Genomic DNA, 22026 nt, shown 5'->3' on the forward strand with positions numbered 1-22026 from the left:
AAAGTGGAGGCCAGAAATGGCAATGGGGGAGGGAAGCAGGGAGAAATCTAAACAGCTTGTTCAGTACTTACTGCATGAAAACAATGTAATTAACAGGTTAAATATCACTATTCTGTCCACCATTTCCTATACACAACTAGATTTCTCCCAAATTCACATGCCTGGGAGATGGCTCATCAAAAATATTTGTGACGGGACCCCTGGTGGCACAGTGGTTGAGAACCCGCCTGCCAATACAGGGGACATGGGTTCGAGCCCTGGTCTGGGAAGATCCCACATGCTGTGGAGCAACTAAGCCCATGTGCCACAACTACTGAGCCTGAGGTCTAGAGCCCGCGTGCCACAACTACTGAAACCCGTGCACCTAGAGCCTGTGCTCCGCAACAAGAGAAGCCACTGCGATGAGAAGCCCGTGCACTGCAACGAAGAGTAGCCCCCGCTGGTCGCAACTAGAGAAAAGCCCACGTGCAGCAACGAAGACCCAATGCAGCCTAAATAAATAAATTTTAAAAAATATTTTTTAAAAAATTGTGACTATTTTCCCTCGAAATTGCCACATCCAGGTATCAGAAAGACTTCCCCAAGAATATACCTCATATCTGTTAGTCTATTCCCTCTTCTTTTGGGGGGCAGCTGGTGACCCTAAGCTTTAAGCCCAGAGCTAAAATATTAACGTATGTAGCTAGCATGGAGTCCCAGAATGCCTTGAACTTTCATGTAACAGAGTAGCAAAAGGCAGTATCTGTTCTCAGGAAACCAGACCTCATGTGGGCTGTCTTGTGTGAGTTAACTGGCAAGTGAGAACATATAAGGCTGTGGGCTAGCGTGGTAACACAGAGGTCCCTGGAGCTTTACTGCCACTCCTTAATAGCAGAAGCCCTTTCTTTCTTGTGCACTGCTGAAACCCATCACCCAGCAGGACGCCCAGCCACAAGAGGCCATCCATTAAACAAAATTGGCTTGTGTGGTGAGACGGGCTTGAATCCAAAGAATGGGAACTAGAGAGGTGGCCCAACACGCTGGGGAGGCTATACCATTAGATCACTGTCCATTCAAAGAATATGTACTGGACTTTGTGCCAAGCACTGTTCTAAGTACTGAGAACATAGCCCTGCACGAGATTTAGGTTCTGTCGTCAGAGGGCAGAGCTTGCAACTAGTGGGAAAGGCAATCAACAAACACTGATCTACTTCAATGACAAGTTCTATAAAGGTAAGAAAACAGGGCGATGTGATAGTAAGCAAGGTGATGGGGAGCTTCTCAGAGGATGTAGTGAATGAAATGATTCCTCTTCCTCTGGTCCAGACAAGCAGAGAAGGCGCAAAGAGTAAGATCCGGCCCAGAGCTCAGGTCTTCTTATCCTGCCTCCGAGGTCTGGCCGGGCCAGCAGACAGGATTTCCCATCTGCTCTGATAGCTATTCGCCCAAGAAGACCCGGGCGACTTACAAAAAACGAAGCGGCTGTCCAAGAATCTTCTTTATGCCCTGGACTAGAGTGTCTTTGGGCAGCGGACGACGTGGGACAAGACCTGGGGAACGCGCCTCAAGGGAAGAAAGAACCCCCGCTCTCTCCCCACACTGCAGCGGGGTTGCCACCACCTCGGCCGGCAGGACTGCACCTGCATAAATAGCAGGCTCCGAGGCTAGAGTCCTAAAGCGAGCCTCAAAGGGCAGTCCCACAGATCGCCGCCATCTTGGCGGAGGCGGCCCCCATTTAGGGGACGGGCCTCCAGAGACCCAAACAAGCCCCACGTGTCAGGGGCGGAGCCCTACCACCTAACGTCACGGTGCGCGTGCGCGAGTGAGGTCACGTGCCGGCGTACCCTTGCTAGGCACCGTAAAGCGCGGAAGGTCGCCGTATCAAGCTTCGCCGGAACTTTTTCTTCCCTCCTGTCCCGCCCCCTTCCCAAGCCGTGTACCACCTTCCGGCCCCCGGGAACCCCGGCAAGGGTTGTGGCTGCTGCCCCGCTTCAGCCGGAGTGTTGCTGAGCGCGGAGCCCGAGGGCGCCCGTGAGGTAAGGAGAAGCTGCGGAGCCGCTCTGGCGTCCCCGTCCGCGCGGACCGTGGCGGCCCGGGACCCCCAGCGCCCCCCCCCCCCTTTCCTCTGTGGTCTCGGTCAGGGGGCTTCCGGCGTCCCTCGTTTCCCGTCGGTTCTGCCTGGCCCTCGGAAGGCGCTTCCCGGCGCCGGGACTCCGCCCGCCGGGGCCGACAGCGCGTCGCCCGGTCTCCCTCAGCCTCTCTGCGGCGGTGGCGTCTCGCGGACCCGTGCCCGGCTGCCCGGGGCCAGCGCACCGGCTCTGGCAGGCGCCCGCAGCCGAGCCCGGATGCCCAGGGCGGCCGGGGTAACCTGGCTCCTGAGGCCCGCCTCGGGCAGGCAGCCCCCACCCCCACGCCCCAGCGTGGGTCGGGCTTGCCCAGCTGGGTCGTCTCTGCAGGCGTAATTGTTTTCCCGCGTGGCAACGTGCGGTCCGCTTGTGCTTAACTAACTAGTAGAAGTGCTGCAGAGTCAGCGGTGAGGTTAGGTGGAAACGTCCATGCCGGGGCGGTGAGCTCTCTTCCCAACGTTTGACCCTTTGGGCCTGATGTGTATGACACCGAGATTTGATTCAGGCATCTTCACGTCCGTTTCGCCCGTGCTGGGGGGCGGCGAGGTAGCCGGGCTGAAGGGGACACGTTCCTAGGGCTAGAGATTTGTGTTAAGTTCTCAAACTTGGCTGATCACCTGGTGCACTTGTTGAAAAATATAGCACCCTGGACCGCAGGATCAGAATCTCCAGAGAGGGAGCCTGTGTGTGTGTGTGTGAGTGTGTTTTAAAATGTGTCCCAGGTGGCTCTCATTTGGAGGCAGGTGTGGGAAATGTTGTGTTAATCCGTCTCTTCTCACCCAGTCTCCCTTGTGACCAGCAGCCAATTTGTACAAGGTGTTGTGACCGTGCAGAGGAACAGCTCAGAAGGAGTTGGAGCTGTCCTCTTGCTCTTGTTGGTGTAAGCAGATCTGAGCATAACCAGCGTCAGTATTGAGATTGTTTAGCAGGAATTCTTCTCCTTAGCAGAAATTAAACACGTAATTTACTTTCAACCAGGTGTGTGTTTTACTTTGTTGTCTTTGACATCTTCCGTTTCTTCTCTACTGGCTTTATCTCCTTTGCTCTCAAGTTTTATTTTGCTTTAGCTGCCAAACCTACTGGAATAGACTGTGATGCCTTCTGTACCTTCACTGTTTGCATCCACTGTAAGTCCTTTTTTTGTCCTCACCACTTCACTGACTCTTGAAGGTCATGGTGAGCACAAGGTCAAAAATCCTTTTCTTGGTTCTTATCACCCTGGCCTTTTAGTATTATTTCTAACATCTTGAAACTCATCTGTTGTTATGTTTTTGGGTTTTTTTTATTATTTATTTTTGGCTGTGTTGGGTCTTCATTGCTGCGCGTGGGCTTTCTCTAGTTGTGGTGAGCGGGGGCTAGTCTTCGTTGCGGTGCGTAGACTTCCGTAGTTCTGGCTCACAGGCCCTAGAGCACAGGCTCAGTAGTTGTGGCATACGGGCTTAGCTGCTCTGCGGCATGTGGGATCTTCCCGGACCGGGGCTCGAACCTGTGTCCCCTGCATTGGCAGGCGGATTCTTAACCACTGCGCCACCAGGGAAGTCCCTGTTGTTATGTTTTTTAATGCTACCTTTGCAATTCCTTTTTTCTATTTGGGGAAGTGCCTTGTGGTTCCGGCCTCTCAGCTACCCTGTTTTAATCATCTAATCCTAACTTACAGGTAGCAAGAAGTAATGATTCAATGGCAGACTCTAATGCTGAACTGGCGGGCTTTGAATTGAGGCTCTGCCACTCACCAGTATTGTAGGATCTTGGATCAGTCACTTCACGTCTCTGTGCCTCCTTTACCTCAAGTGTAGAATAAAAATTGTAACATCTTCTAGATTTGTGAGGGTTAAATTAGTTGTATACATAAAGCAGTGCCTGGCACATCATAACTACCTATAAGAATATAACCTTTTTTAAAAAATTATATCAGGTTATTTAGAGATCTCCTCACATCTGGGGGCCTAGCCTTGAGATCTGAGTCATCACTGAATTTTTTCCCCATCTCCTTTGTTCACTGTTCTCATTTAATTGTCAGGTTGTATTTCCAGGGTGCCTACTGTGACAACCCTGATCAAGTTATAAGTGGTCCCTGCTCTCAGAGAGCTCCATTATCCCAGGGGGCTAAAGGCTACCACTTTCCAAGTGCTTCTGAGGCGCCACTTGCCATGTTCTTCCTGCATTTCTGCTTTAGTCTTGCAGCAGCCACGTGAGGTAGGTATTCCTAGCCCATGTAACAGACGAGCAGCCTGAACCACAGAGATTGAACAACCTGCTCAAAGTCATACAGCTAATGAGTGGTGGGGGAGATTATCAGACCCAGATCTGTCTGCTTCTGAAGTCTGCTTCCTCCTCACGCAGCTTGCTGTTTTGCTTCCCTGATTGGCAGACAGACCGTTACAGAGTGTGGTTGGCTCTGAGCTGGGGCTTGTGCAGGGTGTTTGGGGAAATACAGAACAGTTACCTGAGTGTTGGGGGGAGAGTGGGAACAAATAAGATGTCAGACAGGCTGAGAGCTGCAGGGATTATCTTTATTTGGGGGGAGGGGTGGCAGGAACTATGCCACTGAGAAGGAACAGTCTGCACAAATCCCAGAGGTGGAAGAGAAAGTTCATGCCTGACACGTGTGAGGAATTAAAGTAGTTTAGGTTTGATGCGAGTGTGAGAGGAGAGAGAGAGAAGAGAAATTAGATCAGAGATAAGAAGTGAGCAGGGTCTTGCACTTCCTATTAAGGAATTTGACTTTTTCTGAGGGCGCCAGATAGTCATTGAAGGGTTTGAGCAGGGGCACGAAATAGGATCTTCATTTCAGAGATGTGCTCAGGCCTCTGTGTGAAGGCTGTGGGACGTGGGGAGAATGGTGTGCAGATTAGAGGCGGGAAGCCCAGTTGGGAACCTTTTGCAGTAAACAGAGAGGATGGCGGGCTGTGCTCAGTTCAGGGCAGTGGAGATGGAGAGTAGATCCACTGGAGGGAGATTTAGGATGTAGGGTTGTTGGTTAGGCCTTGATGATTGACTGGAGAGAGGAGATGAGAGAAAGGAATGTGGGATGACACCCAGGATTCTAGTGTATGGTGTTCCTGGGGGACACAGGAAGTGGAGCAGAGTTGGAGATTGGGGAAGATGGCTTTACCTTTTGGATGTGCTCAGTTTGACCTGTGGGAGTCCAAGTGGAGGCGGCCCTTCTTCCACTAGACGTGCGGGTCTAAGGCTCAGGAGTGCTATGGGTTAGGCCATCGGTCATGGCAGGAAAGGGAATCACCCTGAACAGTGGTGGATGGGGAAGCGAAGCTGGCCTCAGGGAGCCCTGGGGGACGTCAACACAGAGGGAAGGGCAGAGGAGAGAGGCCAGTGATCGGGGCAGAAGGTGCCACAGAAAACAAGGAAAAAGTGTGGATAGGAGGGAGTGCCCAGAAAGTGCCCTTGGAAAGGAGCAACATTTGCGTTCCTGGTAAGAGGAGTGCAGTGGCCTGGTGGGGCAGAAGCCCGACCACTTTTGGTTCAGAAGAGAGTAGGACGGGAAATAAAAAAGACAGGTTGTGAAATACATGTTAAGAAATTTTTGCTTAAAATGTCCACTGGCCGACTGTGCCATCACCAAGGTAATAAAAGAAGGACTTAAGGCAAAGGTGGTGGCAAACAAGTGGACGTCAGGGCAGCTCGTTGCTGCAAAAATAACATTCTGGGAAAATATAATTGACACTGGTACTGGTGATCTTTGAGTGGAGGGAAATCTTAACTTCCTCCTGTTTTTCTTTTTTTTTAGATAAATTTTATTTATTTTTATTTTTGGCTACATTGGGTCTTTGTTGCTGTGCGCGGGCTTTCTCTAGTTGAGGCAAGTAGGAGCTCCTCTTTGTTGCAGTGCGCGGGCTTCTCATTGCGGAGCATGGGCTCTAGGCACATGGGCTTTAGTAGTTGCAGCACGTGGGCTCAGTAGTTGTGACTTGTGGCCTCTAGAGCGCAGGTTCAGTAGTTGTGGTGCATGGACTTAGTTGCTCTGCTGCATGTGGGATCTTCCCGGACCAGGGCTCGAACCCGTGTCCCCTGCATTGGCAGGCAGATTCTTAACCACTGCACCACCAGAGAAGCCCTTTACCTCTGTTTTTGATTTTTTGCAGACCATCATTTTATAACTTAGAATTTTTAAAATTGCTAATTGAAGAGTGTTTTGGAGCTTTGTTTTATTTCTTAAATCCCCTGGGCAGGGGGAGGGGGTACTTAAGCACATCTAAATGCTGAGGAGAAGGAGGTAAATGTGAAGGTATGTGAAAGAGGGAGGACAGCTGATGGAGCTCGGTTCAGGGGAAGGGGGCAGGAAGGGGGATCCAGGCCACTGTAAGGGATTAACTTCTGACCCTGTGAAGGAAGGCAGAGATGGTTTGCTCATGCAGGGAGGTTTACAGGTGGGGTTTTGGGGAACAAGATGAGACAGGTTATCTCCTTTGATGAAGGAAGAGAGGAGGTGGTGTTAAAGGTTGGGAGAAGAGCCATGTTATGGGTTCAGAACCCGGATGTAGAGAGAGCTGTGCCTGTGGCTTAATAGGAAGTAGCCCGGAGCCAAGTAGGGGTGCCTGCTAACTTAAGGCACAAAGGAACAGGGTCTTTCCCAAGTGTGACTGAGTGGTAATGGTTCCGAAGCAAGGAGGATGCCGACTGTGCCTCTTGATGGTGTCAGTGGAACAGGGCTGGCTGTGTGACAGCGACAGTTCCCTCAGGAGAGCTGCATTTCCATTAAGACAGAGGGTGGAGAGAACATTCGTGAAGGGGTGGGTGCGTCACTTTGGTAAGGGTGTTCTAGAGCGCCCATAGAGGTTTTAGGGAGGAAAACAGATGGTTTGGAACTGGGGAGAGAAATTGGTCATGTGGAGATGAGCTTACAGCAAGACTAGCTGTGTGGAGAAGCTTCCATCTTGAGACAGAGTTTGACAGGGACATGAGGCGTGGTGGGACCTCAAGGTGGCCAGAAAAGTTAGTCCCTAGTTGGTTGGGATTTCTCTTGGGATGCAGTCTGTGCCTGCCCTCGTCACAGATCTGAGAGTCCTCTGACAGATGGGTGTTGATACGTGGCCTTAGGTGATTCAGGCTGATGGAGGAGCGTGCTGGGTCCTGAGGCTGCTGGTGGACGTGCTGTTGGTGACTTGCTAGCCACCCTCATGTCTGCTTGTCACCCCCACTCTGGTCTTCAGGCCTCGTCTTCCTGTACGTCTGTGACCGCTTAGTCTGCGAACAGGTCTTTCTTCAGTTTCTTGAAACTTGAACAGTCCCCTGTTTTGCTGTTAGATTAATTTTGTTAAAAGCCTGCCTTTGTCATATTCAGCCTGTGGTACTGGACCAAGTATCAGAGGCTTCCATGGTCTGGCTTCACCGTACTTCAGTTTCTGCTATTACCCAGCGTTCATAGAAGCTGCGGCCTCTGAGCCACGTCCTTCGCTGTCATCCACCAGTGGGTTCTTGGACTCTTTAATCAGTAGAAATTGAGGCAAGGCTTTATCGGGACTCGAGGGAGCAAAAGCAAGCGGCAGGTTCCCTTGCTCACTCCCCCGGGGTGGGGGCAGATCGGTGGGTGGGGCCGGGGGTGGCTGGGGTGGTGTGCCCACCCCCGTGGTGGTGCTGTGCGCGGGGGTCATGCCAGGAGCCTGCTTTTGCTTCTGGCACCTCAGAAATGGCAGGTGGGTTTTGGCCTCTTTGTATCTTTGTTCTCTTTGCCCCCATTGCCCTGCATGCAGTTATTCTTAGTCCCTTACTGTTTCTCTGTGTTTTGTTGCTCCAGGAGATGTCTGTCTCGGTGCAGGCACTGCAACAAAGGGCCCCAGGTCCCAGCCTGTCTCACAGGCAGTTAGGGCCAGGCTTGTTCTGCAGCTTGATGGTGTGTGCTTCCCGTCTCTGTCCCGATTTCGCCCCTCCCAGGCTCAGCTTAGGTCTTACTCTGTACTCGATCCTCATGCCCGTGGACCTGGCCTCCATGCTTTTCCTTGTCTAACGTAGGATATTTATTGTCTTGTAGAAATGTCTTGGTTACAGCCTGTGACTGGTGTGTAAGTGATCAGCCTGACGGGACTCATCGTCCTCTGCTCTCAGGAGCGCACACCTGGTACCTTCAACTCCCCCCATGGCCGTGGAAGCATGAGGCCAGCTGTCCTTCCCTGCAGCTTTGAATCCCGTCTCTCTCTCTCCTTCTCCTGGGCCTCATCCTTTGTTCTTGCCTCTCCTGTCTCTGCCGTCTCTTTCCTTTTTACTGGCTCATCCCCCAAGCAGTGAAACATGCTTAGTAGCTCCCGGCCCTAAACACAGACCGCCTTGCTCGGCTCCGAGTTCCTCTGCTCCCTCAGAGCACGGGGTAGCGGTTGCCTCACTCCCTCATCTCGCTTACTCTTTAGTTTGCTCTAGTCTCTGTTCTATCCCTGCCATTCCCCTGAGAATGTTCTTTTTGAGGACACCTGGGGCTCTGTGCTGTCACATCTGGTGGACACGTGGCCATCTTGCTCCCCCCTCAGCACCCTCTGTAGTTACCACTTCTTCACACACGTTCCTCTGTTGGCTTCTGTGCCCTCTGCCTGGTTCTCTTTCTTCCTCACTGGCCACTCCGTCTCTATCTCTTCAGCCACTTTTCTTTTTCAGGACGCTCTGTGCATCTGCAGCGTTCAGTCCTGTTTGTAGTCCTTTCCTTCTCTTCCTTGTGTGTAAATGCCGGGAGCCTTGGGGGTCTTGTTCCTCCAGATGCTAGGGCTTCAAATATTGTACATATGCTAATGACTCCCGGACCACACCCCCAGGTTTCAGGCTTGGGAACCCAGCTGCTGCTCCCTGTTTTCACGTGCTGCCTGCTGGGTCTCTGGCTGTTGACATCTAAGACTGGGACCTTTCACTGTTCACACGCATGCACACCCTCACAGCCTCCCTCCCTATGTCTGATCCATCTCACATAGTCCGTGGCCCCAGTTGCTTACCCCACAAACTTAGCCATCATCCTTATTTCTCCGTTTTTCCTGTTTTAACATCCAGTTTGTTGGCAAGTAAGCTCTGTGTTTTCTACTTCCCAAACAATCCAGTCATTTCTCTGACTCTGCTGCCACCATCCTCGTCTGAGCCACCATGGTGTCCCCCCGGAGAACTGCCGTAGCTTCCTGACTCACCCCTGCTTTCCCTGTCCTTCTGGGAGCCTTCCATGGAGCCAGCCTGATCTTGGAAAAACAGGCCAGATTATGTCATTCCCCTGCTTTAGTGTTTTCCTTTGCATGTAGAATAAATCCCACTCCTCGTGGTGGCATCCAAGAGCTGTGTACGATTGGTCTCTGCCACCTCCAGCTCGATCTCAGGTCACCTCCTCTCCCTCACGTGCTGTGGACACACTGGCCTCTTTTCTGTGCTTGGACTCCTCAAGCTCTCTCACTTCAGGGCCTTTGCACATGCTGGTTCTTCTGTCCGAACACTCTTCACGTAGCGGGTTCTTTTTCATCCATCAGGTCTTTTCAAATGTCACCTTCTTTCTGACCATGATATTTTGGTGTGCCCCTAGTGACTCCATCGTACTAGCTTTGTTACTTGTTTTATTTGTATATTGGCAGCTTGTCTCTCTGTCTCAAATGTAAGTTGTGTAAAGGCAGGGACCTCCTCATTTGTCTTCATTGCTGTATCTATACCTAGCAATGTGTCTGGAACTCAGTAAGTCCTCAGACATTTGCTGAATGTACAATTATTGTTCTGTGTTTTGACACTTTCTCGTTAATCTTATGCTCTTGGTTTTCTCTATCTAGTTTGAATTCTTGGGATCCGCTTCTTGCTGAGTGAGAGCACGTCTCCCAGTTGCTGACAGACGTGATGCTTTACCAGTTGCTATCGGTGGTCCGAAGACCAAGAAGCAGCCGAGGATGGCAGAAGTGGTCCTCAGCCAGAAGCGGTGCGTCAGCTGCCAAAGCGCATTCTGTGGCCCTGCCTGCCCAGGCACAGGTGGTCATCTGTGGTGGTGGAATCATGGGCACATCTGTGGCCTATCATCTCTCCAAGATGGGGTGGAAGGATATCGTCCTTTTGGAGCAGGGCAGGTAGGGATCAAGCTGGACATGGCTTGGGGCTGTGCTGCACTGATTATATGGGCTTCCCTCATCCCTCTGATTTCAGTAATACTGACTCAGCAATAGCTAATGTAAGTGTCACTAAGTAGCATAAGTAGAATTACAGAAAAGTGAAATCTTTGGTACTTTGTTTTGCGATGCCTAATACTCCTGTTTTCTGGTTCTCAGAGAGATGGCAGATTGGGACATAACAAGTAGCTAAAAGATGTGTTTATTTCCGGTTCAAAGCACATCTTATCATCTTGCTCTCTTTGTTGTAATAATACAGCAATAAATCCTGCGACTCAGGTGCTTCCTCTTTGAGCCAAAATGAAATTGGCTACATTATTTCTTATTTCTGTTCCTTTTCAGTTGATTAACTTACTTTAGAACAGTTTAGATTTATAGAACAATTGGAACAATAGTGCAGAGTTACCATATACCTTGCATCCAGGTTTACCTACTATTAACATCTTATATTAGGATTAATGTTTCAATTAATGACGCAATTGTGATACATTATTTTAAACTAACATTGCTGCTTTATTCGAATTTATTCACTTTTCACCTAGTGTCCTTTTTCTGTTCCATGCTGTTTATGTTCTGTTGCCTACCGCAAATTGGACAACATTTTAAAAATTTAAAGTGTGGTTATTTCTGAATAGGTGATACATTTACATAGTTCAAACTTGAAAATGTGTAAAAGAGTGTACAGGGGAAAGTCTCCTTCTGCTCGCTGACCTCTAGCTACAAGTTCCCCTCACTGGAAGTCAGTTAAGTTCCTTAGGTACCATTTCAGATACTCTTCTCCATGTATAATCAGATATGTATTGGTACGTATGTATGTGGGTATATGCATATTCATTTATTTTTTTTCCCTTTTTCATACGAGTAGTAGCATACCTTAAACAGTGTTCCTCACCTGGCTTTTTTCATTAGGGTTGTTCCATTAGGATTGGTGCATAAAAGTGTTCATTTATTTTTTATGGCCGTAAAGTATTCTGTTGTATAGGTGAACTCCAAAATTTTAAATCATTCTCATGTTGATGGACATTGCGGTTGTTTCCATCTTTGGATGTTACAACAGTGGTATAATGAGGAACCTTGAACTTCTTGTATTCACCGATATATGCGTCTACCTAATAGCATTTGCATCTATCCTGCAGGCTAGCTGCTGGCTCTACGAGGTTCTGTGCTGGCATCCTAAGCACCGCCAGGCACTTGACCATTGAGCAAAAGATGGCAGACTACTCAAACAAACTCTACCATCAGTTAGAGCAAGAAACAGGGATCCATACAGGTAAGCAGGTGATCTAGACTCTTTTTACTCAGTACTGTGTTTGGTCCTATACCAAGTCAGCTTGTGATCTGGTAATTCAGACTTGAGTTTTAATACAGGTTTTGCCACTTGTCAGGGTATGACCTTGGGCAGGTCACTTAGCTTGTTGAGCTGTCTTCACTCTCCTTATCTGTAAATCGAGGGCCTTCAGTCAGCATCCTAGCTCCTTTTCAGATTCTATAATTCTTATAGAGTGGAAGTTTTCCTGGGCCGTTTCCTATATATTTCACTCATTGAAGTCTAGTAAGTGGCAACACTTGGCTCCTGAATGAAGAGGAGGAGAAACAACTCAACTTTAGGTGCTTGGTAGTTAAATAGTTGGACCCACTGCACTTCCAAAATTGATATTAAGGATATTTCTACCTAGAAAGCATAAACATGTATTTCTCCTTACCTGTGTAATCATGGGGGTAAGGACACAGAATTGTAAGTCAAATAATACTGGAGTAAGTAGGAACTGTCCCAAGAAGAGGGAGACAAAGCCACGCTATGGTCCCATGTGGTAACAAGGTAGAAAGAAAGTGCAGCGCTTTGTTATAAGGTGATGGATTAGCTAGAAGCCCAGAGTCAAACCCAGTCTCGTGGCTGATTAAGCAGTTTGGTGACCACAGTATAATCATGAGAGGGTAGTGAGGCCCAGTGATGAAATTCAGGACAATGCCTATATGAGGCAGACCTTGCATAATTCAGATCACAGATACTTCAAGATTAATACGGACAAAAAATGGTAGCTTTTTTTTTTGCCAACCGAAGTGTAAACCTTACTTGTAAATTGTAACTTAAGACTGATTTTCTAATAACTTGAATATGACAGACATGGACCTAACTGTATTTCAGTCCTTTTTGGTTGGATTTAATTTAATGACAACAAGGTACTTGAATCAGATACTAACCAGTATTTGAGTCAGAAGAGGGTCCACATAATGAGCCCAGAAATGGAACTGCTGAGTCCTGGTCCTTTGGTTCAGTTACTCGTGCTTTGTTGAGCCTTGCATGGCTCAGCTGGTTAGATTCCAGAGGAATCAGGGCTGCAGGCTTCTGTAAGGTAAGTTAGTCTAGCTTTTGTTTGAGGTCACTGGCTGGAATCCTTTATTGGGCCTGATCTCTCTTTGATGTCTGTGGGGCAGTGAGGAAGTCAGGCAACAGAGAGTAAGGGCATCCCCCTCAATCTGTCACCCCCATTGTAGTTCACCAGTGATGCAGTGAAAGATGATGTAGGGACTTCCCTGCTGGAGAATTCTGTTGTCCAGCAGAATATACAGGTGTGCATTCCAATGACTGCTGTCATTCAGTGGACTGCTTTGAGATATTAAATAGGTGACATGTGTACAACATAGATTTGATGATAACATATAATAAGCTAATCCTCTGAAAATAGTTCATTCATGTGAGGTGTATGTTAACTGCTTTCTACTCTGAATTACTGGGTCACTCCAAGGGTCCTCATTATGCAGTTACTAGTTTCTGCAGTGCTTCTTTTGCACATGATGTAATTTTTGTCAAGTGATTGAACATGATAATCTAAAAGTTTTAATAATCTTTGAAAGTATTCCACATATTATTTGATCTTATAATAAGGAAGGATCATTCTTTTTTTTTAAATTTATTTTACTTATTTATTTTTGGCTTCATTGGGTCTTCGTTGCTGCACGTGGGCTTTCTCTATTGCAGCAAGCAGGGGCTACTCTTCGTCGCAGTGCACGGGCTTCTCATTATGGTGGCTTCTCTTGTTGCAGAGCACGGGCTCTAGGTGCGCGGGCTTCAGTAGTTGTGGCATGGGGGCTCAGTAGTTGTGGCTCGCAGGCTCTAGAGCACAGGCTCGGGCTTAGTTGCTCCGTGGCATGTGGGATCTTCCCAGACCAGGGCTTGAACCCATGTCCCCTGCATTGGCAGGCGGATTCTTAACCACTGCACCACCAGGGAAGTTCAGATCATTCTTTTACAGATGAAAAACCTAGATGCAGATAGATTAAACCATTAATTTACTAAGTCGGTGCCAAATCAATTTTAAAAAATTACTTTGTGGGTTAGAAGGAACTTTTAAAAAGTTTTAAACATATGTAATAAGTTATATACTCATTATAATAAATGTGAACAATACAGAAATCTGAAAATAAAAAGTGATCCTCCCCACTGAATACCCACCAGAAGGTTACTAGTCTGTGGTTAGTTTGTATGTATATACAGGTCTACTTCTTTTTTTAACCCAAATGAGATTGTATTAAGCATATTATGTACTTTGTTTTTTCCACTTAAGAACATCTTGTACAAAAATATACGTGCATGAGATTGGTAAAATAAAATGGAACATCCCCACAAAGGATTATTAGGTAGATGTAAAAAGAAGGAGGAAGATGTCTGTGAATTGCTATGGAGTGATCTCTGTGATAATTGTTAAATGAGAAAAACAAGGTGTTAAAAAGTATATAAAATGTGCTACTTTTGTGTAAGAAGAAATAAGAAAATATGCAAATGTATACTTAATTTTGCAAAGAAAGAAACATAGGAAGGATAAACCGGAAAGTACTGAGGTTGGTTACCTCCCAGGGTAGGTGGGAAACAGGGTGCAGGGTGGGGGCCTGGGGGGTAGTGGTATTTCTGGCCTGACTTTGTATAGTTTTGACTTTTAGAACAATGTAAACATTTTGCATATTCAAATATAGAATAAAACCATCAGGAAAAGGGGGGAACGTTCAGTGGAACACTATCCGAAATAATCTAGTTGCATTTCATGTGAATAACAGCTTTACTATAGGGGGAAAAAAGAACAAACCCAGGGACTTCTGATCACAGTATTTAGACTCCACCTTCAGTCAAGACAAAAGGAAATGTGAACAAACATTGAGCCATAATTAGCAAGTTTATTTTTCACAGTGGTATGGACAGTTCTGCTTTCTGTGTACCCCAGGATTGAGCAAAGGAGTAAATATATTGAGGATAAATTTACCACTTATAAAATCAGGCTCTGAAATTTCAGTTTTCCGAACTTGGCAATCTTGTCATGTCTGCGAAGGGCATATTTATCTGATGATTTCAGAAGGAACAATAAAATATTTAAATATCGTGACTGTATTTCCTTTTTAAAAAGACACTTGATTGATGCGAGTGTTTCTTCATAAAAGCTAAGACTCATTGCATTCTGGGAGGATTGTCATTGTGTAATAGTGGTCATATCCAGTACATTGATTGCAAACAACAGGAATTGACCATGGCTAACTTGGGCAAAAGGAGTTTGTTGGAAGGCCACTGGGGCCTGTAGAGTTGACAGGAGGCTGCCAGCTGGAGGCAGGGTGGAGGCCAGGTTGTAGGGACCCAACAGCAGCCAGTCCCTCAGCTGGAACAGGAATCATGTGGCCAGGACGCTGCTGCTCCCGAGATGAGGGACGTCCAGCCATTCCCCTCCTTGCTCAAGACTCAGTATTCCAGGAGGATCAGATTGGCTGAGCTTAGGTCACAGGCCTGCTGACTGTACTGAGGTGGAAGATGTGCTGAGTGGCCTTCACCAAGGGTTACTCTCCCACCAACAATAGGAGGAGAAAGGGTCTAATTATAATTGCATAAAGGAGTGAAGAATTGATGGGTCACAGTTACTTCTCGGCCCCCCCCCCCCAAAAAAAAAACAAAGGTTTGTTCAGCATTGGTGTCCTTCATTTCTAGTGTAAGAGTGATTTTATGTACGTTAGACTCATTTGATCCTCACAAAACTGTGAGCTGAGAATGATTGGGAGGTGGCAGCCCAGGACTCATCACAGGTCTTCCACTTTACAGTCTAGTGGGCTTGCTCCTCCGGCCCCCTGCATTTGGCCTGCTCTGTCTCAGTTTGGGCTGTTTTTTCTTCCAGGTTACATAAGGACAGGCTCGATCTTTCTGGCCCAAACTCAGGACCGGCTGATCTCCCTGAAGCGCATCAATTCAAGGCTGAAGTACGTATGAGGCTAGAAGCCTGTCCTGACTTTACTGTCACCTGACCTCTGCCGGAGGGCAGTGAATGTCATTGTCCCCCTGTGTTCTGTGGCAGTGTTATAGGCATCCCCTCCGAGATCATCTCCCCCAAGAAAGTGGCCGAACTTCACCCTCTCCTCAATGTGCACGACCTGGTGGGGGCCATGCATGTCCCCGAGGATGCAGTGGTGTCCTCTGCTGATGTGGCTCTTGCCCTGGCAAGTGCTGCCTCCCAAAATGGTAAGCACGTTTTGGGGTTAGGAAGGAAGAGGTCGTCTAAGAAAGCATCTCTCAGTAGGGCAGGAATACCAACCAACTTCCATATTGGGACACTGGCTCCTGGCTCCTAGAATTTTTGTCTTAATATAGTATCTGTTAATATTTTTCTTCAGGGCCACATTTTTCTTATTAAGGTCCAAGGAACTGCTTTTAGTCCTGCTTAAAGCACTTCAGATGTAAGGGCATTTTCTCCCCCACAGGACTTGAGAAGCTCTAAGGTTGAAACACACCTTGGGGATTTAATCCACAGCTTGGATCATATCCTGATCTTGGAATGAATGGGGGGAAGACTAATCAGCGTCTATGGTGTTATATACTTTGGATGAACTGATTCATGATGTACGTAGATTAGGATTTAAGGATGCCCAATGGCACTTTTTCTCTCCTACCCCTTTTATGATCCCTGGAATTTTTTTGGCCATGCTGCGTGGCATGTGGGACCTTATGTCCCTGACCAGGGATCGAACCTGTGCCCCCTGCAGTGGAAGCGCAGAGCCCTAAACACTGGACCGCCAGGGAATTCCCATGATTCCTGGAATTTGATTACATACTAAAGTCAGTTTTTTCAGTTGGCCTGGTATTTTCAGTCTTGGGAAAGGTCCATTTACACAGTCTCAGGATGCGGTTCCAGGAGTTTTTTGGTTTTTAACATTAAAGGCCAGCATCGACCTGGCCTCTTCCGTGTTTGTTGTGAGTCTGCTGCACATGCCTAATTCTGAAACATCAGATGATGATGCCCCAACTCTTTGTTTACATTGGAACAGGTGTTCAGATCTATGACCGGACAAGTATTCTTCATGTTATGGTGAGGAAAGGTCAAGTCACTGGTGTGGAGACTGATAAAGGACAGATCCAGTGCCACTATTTTGTCAACTGTGCGGGTCAGGTAGGTTAGCGACAGTACTGGGTCACTGCTTTTCTTATTTAACTTTTGTCTCCAGGATTTTTTTGGGGTGGCGGGGCGGTACAGATGTACAGTTAATATTGTGGTGGACTAAGCAGATGTCAGGGACCACACTGTTTCTTGTTTGGACAGGAAAACTCAGAATCTCTCACTCCAAATCGGAAGCCTGTTCTTATTCCTCAAATAGAAGCCTGGGTGACCTTTTCCTTCCTCCCCCCTGGCTAATTGGCGCTGTCCTGGTCAGGAAGGCCAGGAGAGTTGGGCATTGACAGCAATCAGTCCTTGGCGTCGGGTCTGTCTGTGGTGTTTCGTTTCATCCTACCACCCAGCAGATGAGTATTAGGCTGTTTTATTGTGTCAGGAGTGTGGATTCAGTTTCCAGGACACTAAACTGCTGCTGCTTTGAAGGCAGATTGGTCCCTTGCCTCCCACTCCACAGTCTTAAGGGGACCTAGGAGTACTTGCTGCCATGTGCAGTTCTTTATGATTGGTATTTGGGGTTTGTGGTTGAGGCCAGGCGTTTTGTTAGAAGGGCCTCCCTTGCTCCCCACGAGCTCCTTTCACGAGCTGGTAAATCTGTCTTCCTCTGCTAGAAAAGCAGACTTTGTGGTTTAAAGGGCGTAGTGTTGCTCCCCGTCCAATAACTGAACTAAAGCAGGCTGGAACTTGGCTTCCCACAGCTGACGTGGAGGCAAGAGCGCACAGAAGCCACTTGAAATTAAACTCTTTTCAAGAGGCTGCACTTGCTCATTTGTCTTTCTGTTCCTCTTCCACCCACAAATCAATCTGTCCGTTTGTAGTGGGCATACGAGCTGGGTCTGTCCAACGAGGAGCCGGTTAGTATCCCGTTACATGCCTGCGAACACTTCTACCTTCTGACTCGCCCCTGGGAGACCCCTCTGCAGAGCAACACACCAAGTGAGGACTTGCACTTTGTTTTTAATCTTGTTTCCTTGCCCCTGTTCTGTCCTCTGCAAAGGAAGGCTTTCTGCTAAGGACAGACTGCGCCCGGAAGAGTCTTTTCTTTTTGTTTCTTTTCTGGAGCATGGTACAGGGAGGTGGACCCCATTGTAACTTGACTTTAATAACTCTTTATGAAAGGATGGCCAAAGTGGGCATTGCACTTAAGCAGTTTTGTTTGTTTGCAAGCTAACGGGTAGTCTCAAACAGGTCTAAACTGAGAGTGTTTGGAATGTAACCTAGAGTTCTTGACTTAATGCTACACGTTGTGGAGATGTCACAGGTGAGCTATAAACTCGGGCTGTTCAGAGACTCCCAGCGCTGTAGGGAGGGGTTGATACCACTTGGAGGCCTTCATCCCTGGAGTGGGCTCCACAGTCCCCCCTTCTCTCTGGCTTTCACGTGGCACAGTGGCAGTTAAGCAGTTTGATTCTGAGAACTAGTCAAAGCTTCTAGGTAAGTGATCTGGTTAGGGATAATCTGAGAAACAGTCTCCACTGTAAATCTGAGAGGGAGGATCCTCCCCCATGACCAGGAACAGTATTTTAAAGCTAATGAACGCCTGTGTTCACTGAATGCTGTTTGGTTAATAAGTCCAATTTTGGGTGTTTTTGTTTTGCTGCTTTTTCTGTCCATTTAGACAGCTGGCTTGTCGCTCAACCCTGTCTTCTCCTCTACCCCCCACCCCCTTGTCATTTCTCTTCCTCAGCTATTGTGGATGCCGATGGAAGAATTTATATTCGGAACTGGCAGGGTGGCATCCTGTCTGGGGGCTTTGAGAAGAACCCAAAGCCAATTTTCACTGAGGGCAAGAACCAGCTGGAGATTCAGAATCTGCAGGAAGACTGGGATCACTTTGGTGTGTGAACTAGATTCTAACAAGATTGCCTTATATTGTCTAAGATGTTACACTTTAAAGCCTTTTCAGGAACACAGGCATACCTCATTTTATCGTGCTTCGCACATGCTGAGTTTTTTCTTGGTTTCGTTTTTCAATTTTTTTTTTTTTGAAGTATAGTTGATTTAGTGTCATGTCAAATTCTGCTGTATGATACTGAGTTTTTTATAGATTGAAGTTTGTGTTGAACAAGTCTGTTGGGACTATTTTCCAACAGCATTTTCTCACTTTGTGTCTCTGGCACATTTTGGTAATTCTAACAATATTTGAAGCTTTTTAATTGTTATGGTTGTTATGGGGATCTGTGATCAGTGCTTTTTGTTGTTACTGTTGCAAAAGATATGATTTGCTGAAGGCTGATGATGATTAGCATATTTTAGCAGTAAAGGTTTTTTTTGGTTTGTTTTTGTTTTTTACTTTTTTTAGAAGTTTTTAATAATACACTGAAGTCTAAGTAGAAAATTTTTTTAAATGATCTTTATTTGAGGTCCAATTGATGTACAGTATACAAGTTTCATGCATACAAACAATATAGCGATTCACAATTTTTAAAGGTTATGTTCCACTAATAGTTATTATAAAATATTGACTACGTTCTGTGTTGTACAGTACATCCTTGTAGCTTATTTTTTTTATACATAGTAGTTTGTACTTCTTGACTCCCTGCCCCTATCTTGTCCCTCCCCTTTTCCTTCTCCCCAACAATAACCACTAGTTTGTTCTCTATCTGTGAGTCTGTTTCTTTTTTGTTTACATTCACTAGTTTTTCTTTTTTAGAGTCCACATATAAGTAATAACATACAGTGTTTGTCTTTCTCTGACTCATTTCACTAAGCATAATACCCTTCAAGTCCATCCATGTTATTGCAAATGGTAAAAGTTTTTTTAAGAGCTGAGTAGTATTCCATTGTGTGTGTATATATATACACACACACACACATCTTCTTTAGCCATCTGTTGATGAACACTTAGGTTGCTTGCATATCTAGCCAAGTAGTTTTTAATTTACATTGTTTTTGGTTATGTACATTGTTTTTTAGACATAATGCTATTGTACATACAGTACACTATAGTATAGTGTGAACAAAATTTTTATATGTACTGAGAAACCAAAAAGTTCACGTGACTCACTATATTGCGATATTCACTTTATTGCGGTGGTCTAGAACTGAACCGAGATATACCCGTAGTTCCTTATTTGATCTTTGTAACAACCCCTTTTGGTGGTTACAGAGGGTAGTCCACAGAATTTGTCTGATCTAAGGATACAGTTATTGGTGAGCAGATTCAGGGACCTAAAATTAAAATCTTGGTTTAAGGGACTTTTGGCTTATCACTTATTCGCCTAAAATCATTGCTGAAATTTTAGGCTGGGAGGAAACCTTCTTTTGATAGGACTTCATTTAAAATTGAAGAGAATTTTAAGAAGCAAAACAGTTTCATTAATATGTTCTTTTACTCAATTTTTAAATAATTTTAATTTATCGAATAGGTAATACAGTCACATGGTTCCAAATTCAAAAGATATGAAAGGGTCTGTAGTGAAGAGTGTCCTTCCTTCCACTTGGACTTAAAATTTCTTTTCTTTAAATTTAGGAAATTTCAAACTTTTAAAAATGAAGAGAATAATATAAAGAAATCCCATGTACCTACCAGCCAGCTTCAGTCTGGCTTCATCTATTGCCACTGTCCCCCTGGATCATTCCCTGACGATGGACTTACCTTAAAACAGGTTGAGGATCTGTCTTTTGCAGCTGTTCCGACTTAGGAAAACATTGCCTTTTATTGCACATCTCTTTGGGGGTCATTTAAGAGCTTTTCCGTGAGTCCTGATCCCTTTGAGATTCTATAGCCAGATGTAGTATTTACTCTTCCATAGCTCCTTTCCCTCTAAAGAGTATCTTTATTTCTCCGTCTTTATGCCAAGAACTCTGTAGGAATGCCCCATACTTCCCCAAGGCTTCTGCTTCTGATAGATGGCCCAGTTGGCTCATCTCAGAAAACCTCCACAAGACATTTTCCGAAAGGAGAGGGAATAGAAGAGTGTAAGGAGTAGGGAGTTTTGAATCCCCTAAAACTGACGACTGTGTTTGGGTCTGTTTTTGTTGCTCAGAGCCCCTGTTGAGTTCCCTGCTGCGTAGGATGCCAGAACTGGAGACTATGGAGATCATGAAGTTGGTGAATTGCCCCGAGACCTTCACGCCGGACATGAGGTGCATCATGGGCGAGTCCCCTTCAGTGCGGGGCTACTTCGTCCTGGCGGGAATGAACTCTGCTGGCCTTTCGTTTGGTGGAGGAGCTGGAAGGTAAGTCTTTTGCACTCAGGTTCGGCTTGCGAGGCTTCTTCCTTTCTGGAATTACTTCTGGTTCATAGGGTTTGTGAAATACCTAATCCAGTATGTTCAAATAAGAGGAAGACACATGTCATGAGAGAGTTGTCCCCTTCAAAGTATTTGCCATGGGAGGCACTTCCCGTGTTCCAGACACGTCATTGTACAGAATGTTTTTGGAACTCCTCTTTTGGAGTTAGCCTTGGAGCCCGTGGGATGTTCTTCTGTACTACTTCAGTCATAACAAATGTTGGTCCTTTGAATATGTATTTGAGTTTGGAAATAGCCAAGTGTGGTGAGTGAAGTAGAAGATCATGCTGATCACACAGGTTTTTATTTTCAAATTTGGTACTTACAAAAATTAAGCGAGGGGGCTTCCCTGGTGGCACAGTGGTTGAGAGTCCGCCTGCAGATGCAGGGGACACGGGTTCGTGCCCCTGTCTGGGAATATCCCACATGCCACGGAGCGGCAAGGCCCGTGAGGCATGGCCACCGAGCCTGCGCATCTAGTCCGGGAAGATGCCACATGCCGCGGAGCAACTAAGCCCATGCGCCACAACTACTGAGCCTGCACTCTAGAGCCCACGTGCCACAACTACTGAGCCCACGTGCCACAGCTACTGAAGCCTGCATGCCTAGAGCCTGTGCTCCGCAACAAGAAGCCACTGCAATGAGAAGCATGTGCACCACAACAAAGAGTAGCCCCCACTCACTGCAACTAGAGAAAAGCCTGCACGCAGCAAGGAAGACCCAACACAGCCAAAAATAAATAAATTAAAAATTAAGCCGGTGTTGAAAGGACAAATACTGTATAATTCCACCCATATGAATACTTACAGTAGTCTAATTCATAGAGACAGATGTAGAATGGTGCTTGCCAGGGGCTAGGGTAAGGAGGGAGTAGGGAGGGGCTGCTTAGTGGATATAGAGTTTGTTTGATGAAAAGAATTCTGGAGGTGGATGGTGGTGATAGTTACAGATAATGTGAAAGTGCTTAATACCACTGAAGTATACACTTGTAAATGGTTAAGATGGTAAATTTTACGTTGTGTGTTTTTTACCACAATTTAAAAACATTTTTTAATTGACCAGTGTTCTTGAGTGAATTGTAGAATGGCTCTGAAGACAGTTATGGAGTAGAAGTTACCAAAAATGTTTGGAGCAAAGGCGATATGGCCAGATAACTGTATAACCTCCTGAGGTGACTTTTTACAGGAAAAAACAAACAAACAA

General features: G+C 46.4%; 1 protein-coding gene across 11 annotated transcripts in view; it reads left to right on the forward strand.

Annotated features, from left to right (window-relative positions):
- The first annotated feature begins 1864 nt into the window (after window positions 1-1864).
- Window positions 1865-22026, forward strand: part of PDPR (pyruvate dehydrogenase phosphatase regulatory subunit) — a 38452-nt gene continuing 18290 nt past the window's right edge. For 4 of the 11 annotated variants that reach the window (XR_003435421.1, XR_003435419.1, XR_003435420.1 and 1 more), the window contains exons 1-9: window positions 1865-2015; window positions 9845-10132; window positions 11308-11441; window positions 15322-15403; window positions 15499-15662; window positions 16466-16587; window positions 17406-17523; window positions 18275-18424; window positions 20577-20769. Coding sequence is in view for 8 of the 11 variants with exons in the window: in XM_027119290.1 (XP_026975091.1) it covers window positions 9909-10132; window positions 11308-11441; window positions 15322-15403; window positions 15499-15662; window positions 16466-16587; window positions 17406-17523; window positions 18275-18424; window positions 20577-20769 (1187 nt within the window). In the remaining 3 variants the exon portion in view is untranslated. Of the gene's footprint in view, window positions 2016-7180; window positions 7187-9844; window positions 10133-10330; window positions 10451-11307; window positions 11450-11674; window positions 11681-15321; window positions 15404-15498; window positions 15663-16465; window positions 16588-17405; window positions 17524-18274; window positions 18425-20576; window positions 20770-22026 lie in introns of those variants that run through there. The other 7 variants (XM_027119293.1, XM_027119292.1, XM_027119291.1 and 4 more) reach the window with 7 other exon arrangements.

Source organism: Aethalodelphis obliquidens, unplaced genomic scaffold, assembly GCF_003676395.1.
Source record: "Aethalodelphis obliquidens isolate GAN/ISIS:26980383/991018 unplaced genomic scaffold, ASM367639v1 scaffold20, whole genome shotgun sequence".
Lineage (NCBI taxonomy): Eukaryota > Metazoa > Chordata > Mammalia > Artiodactyla > Delphinidae > Aethalodelphis > Aethalodelphis obliquidens.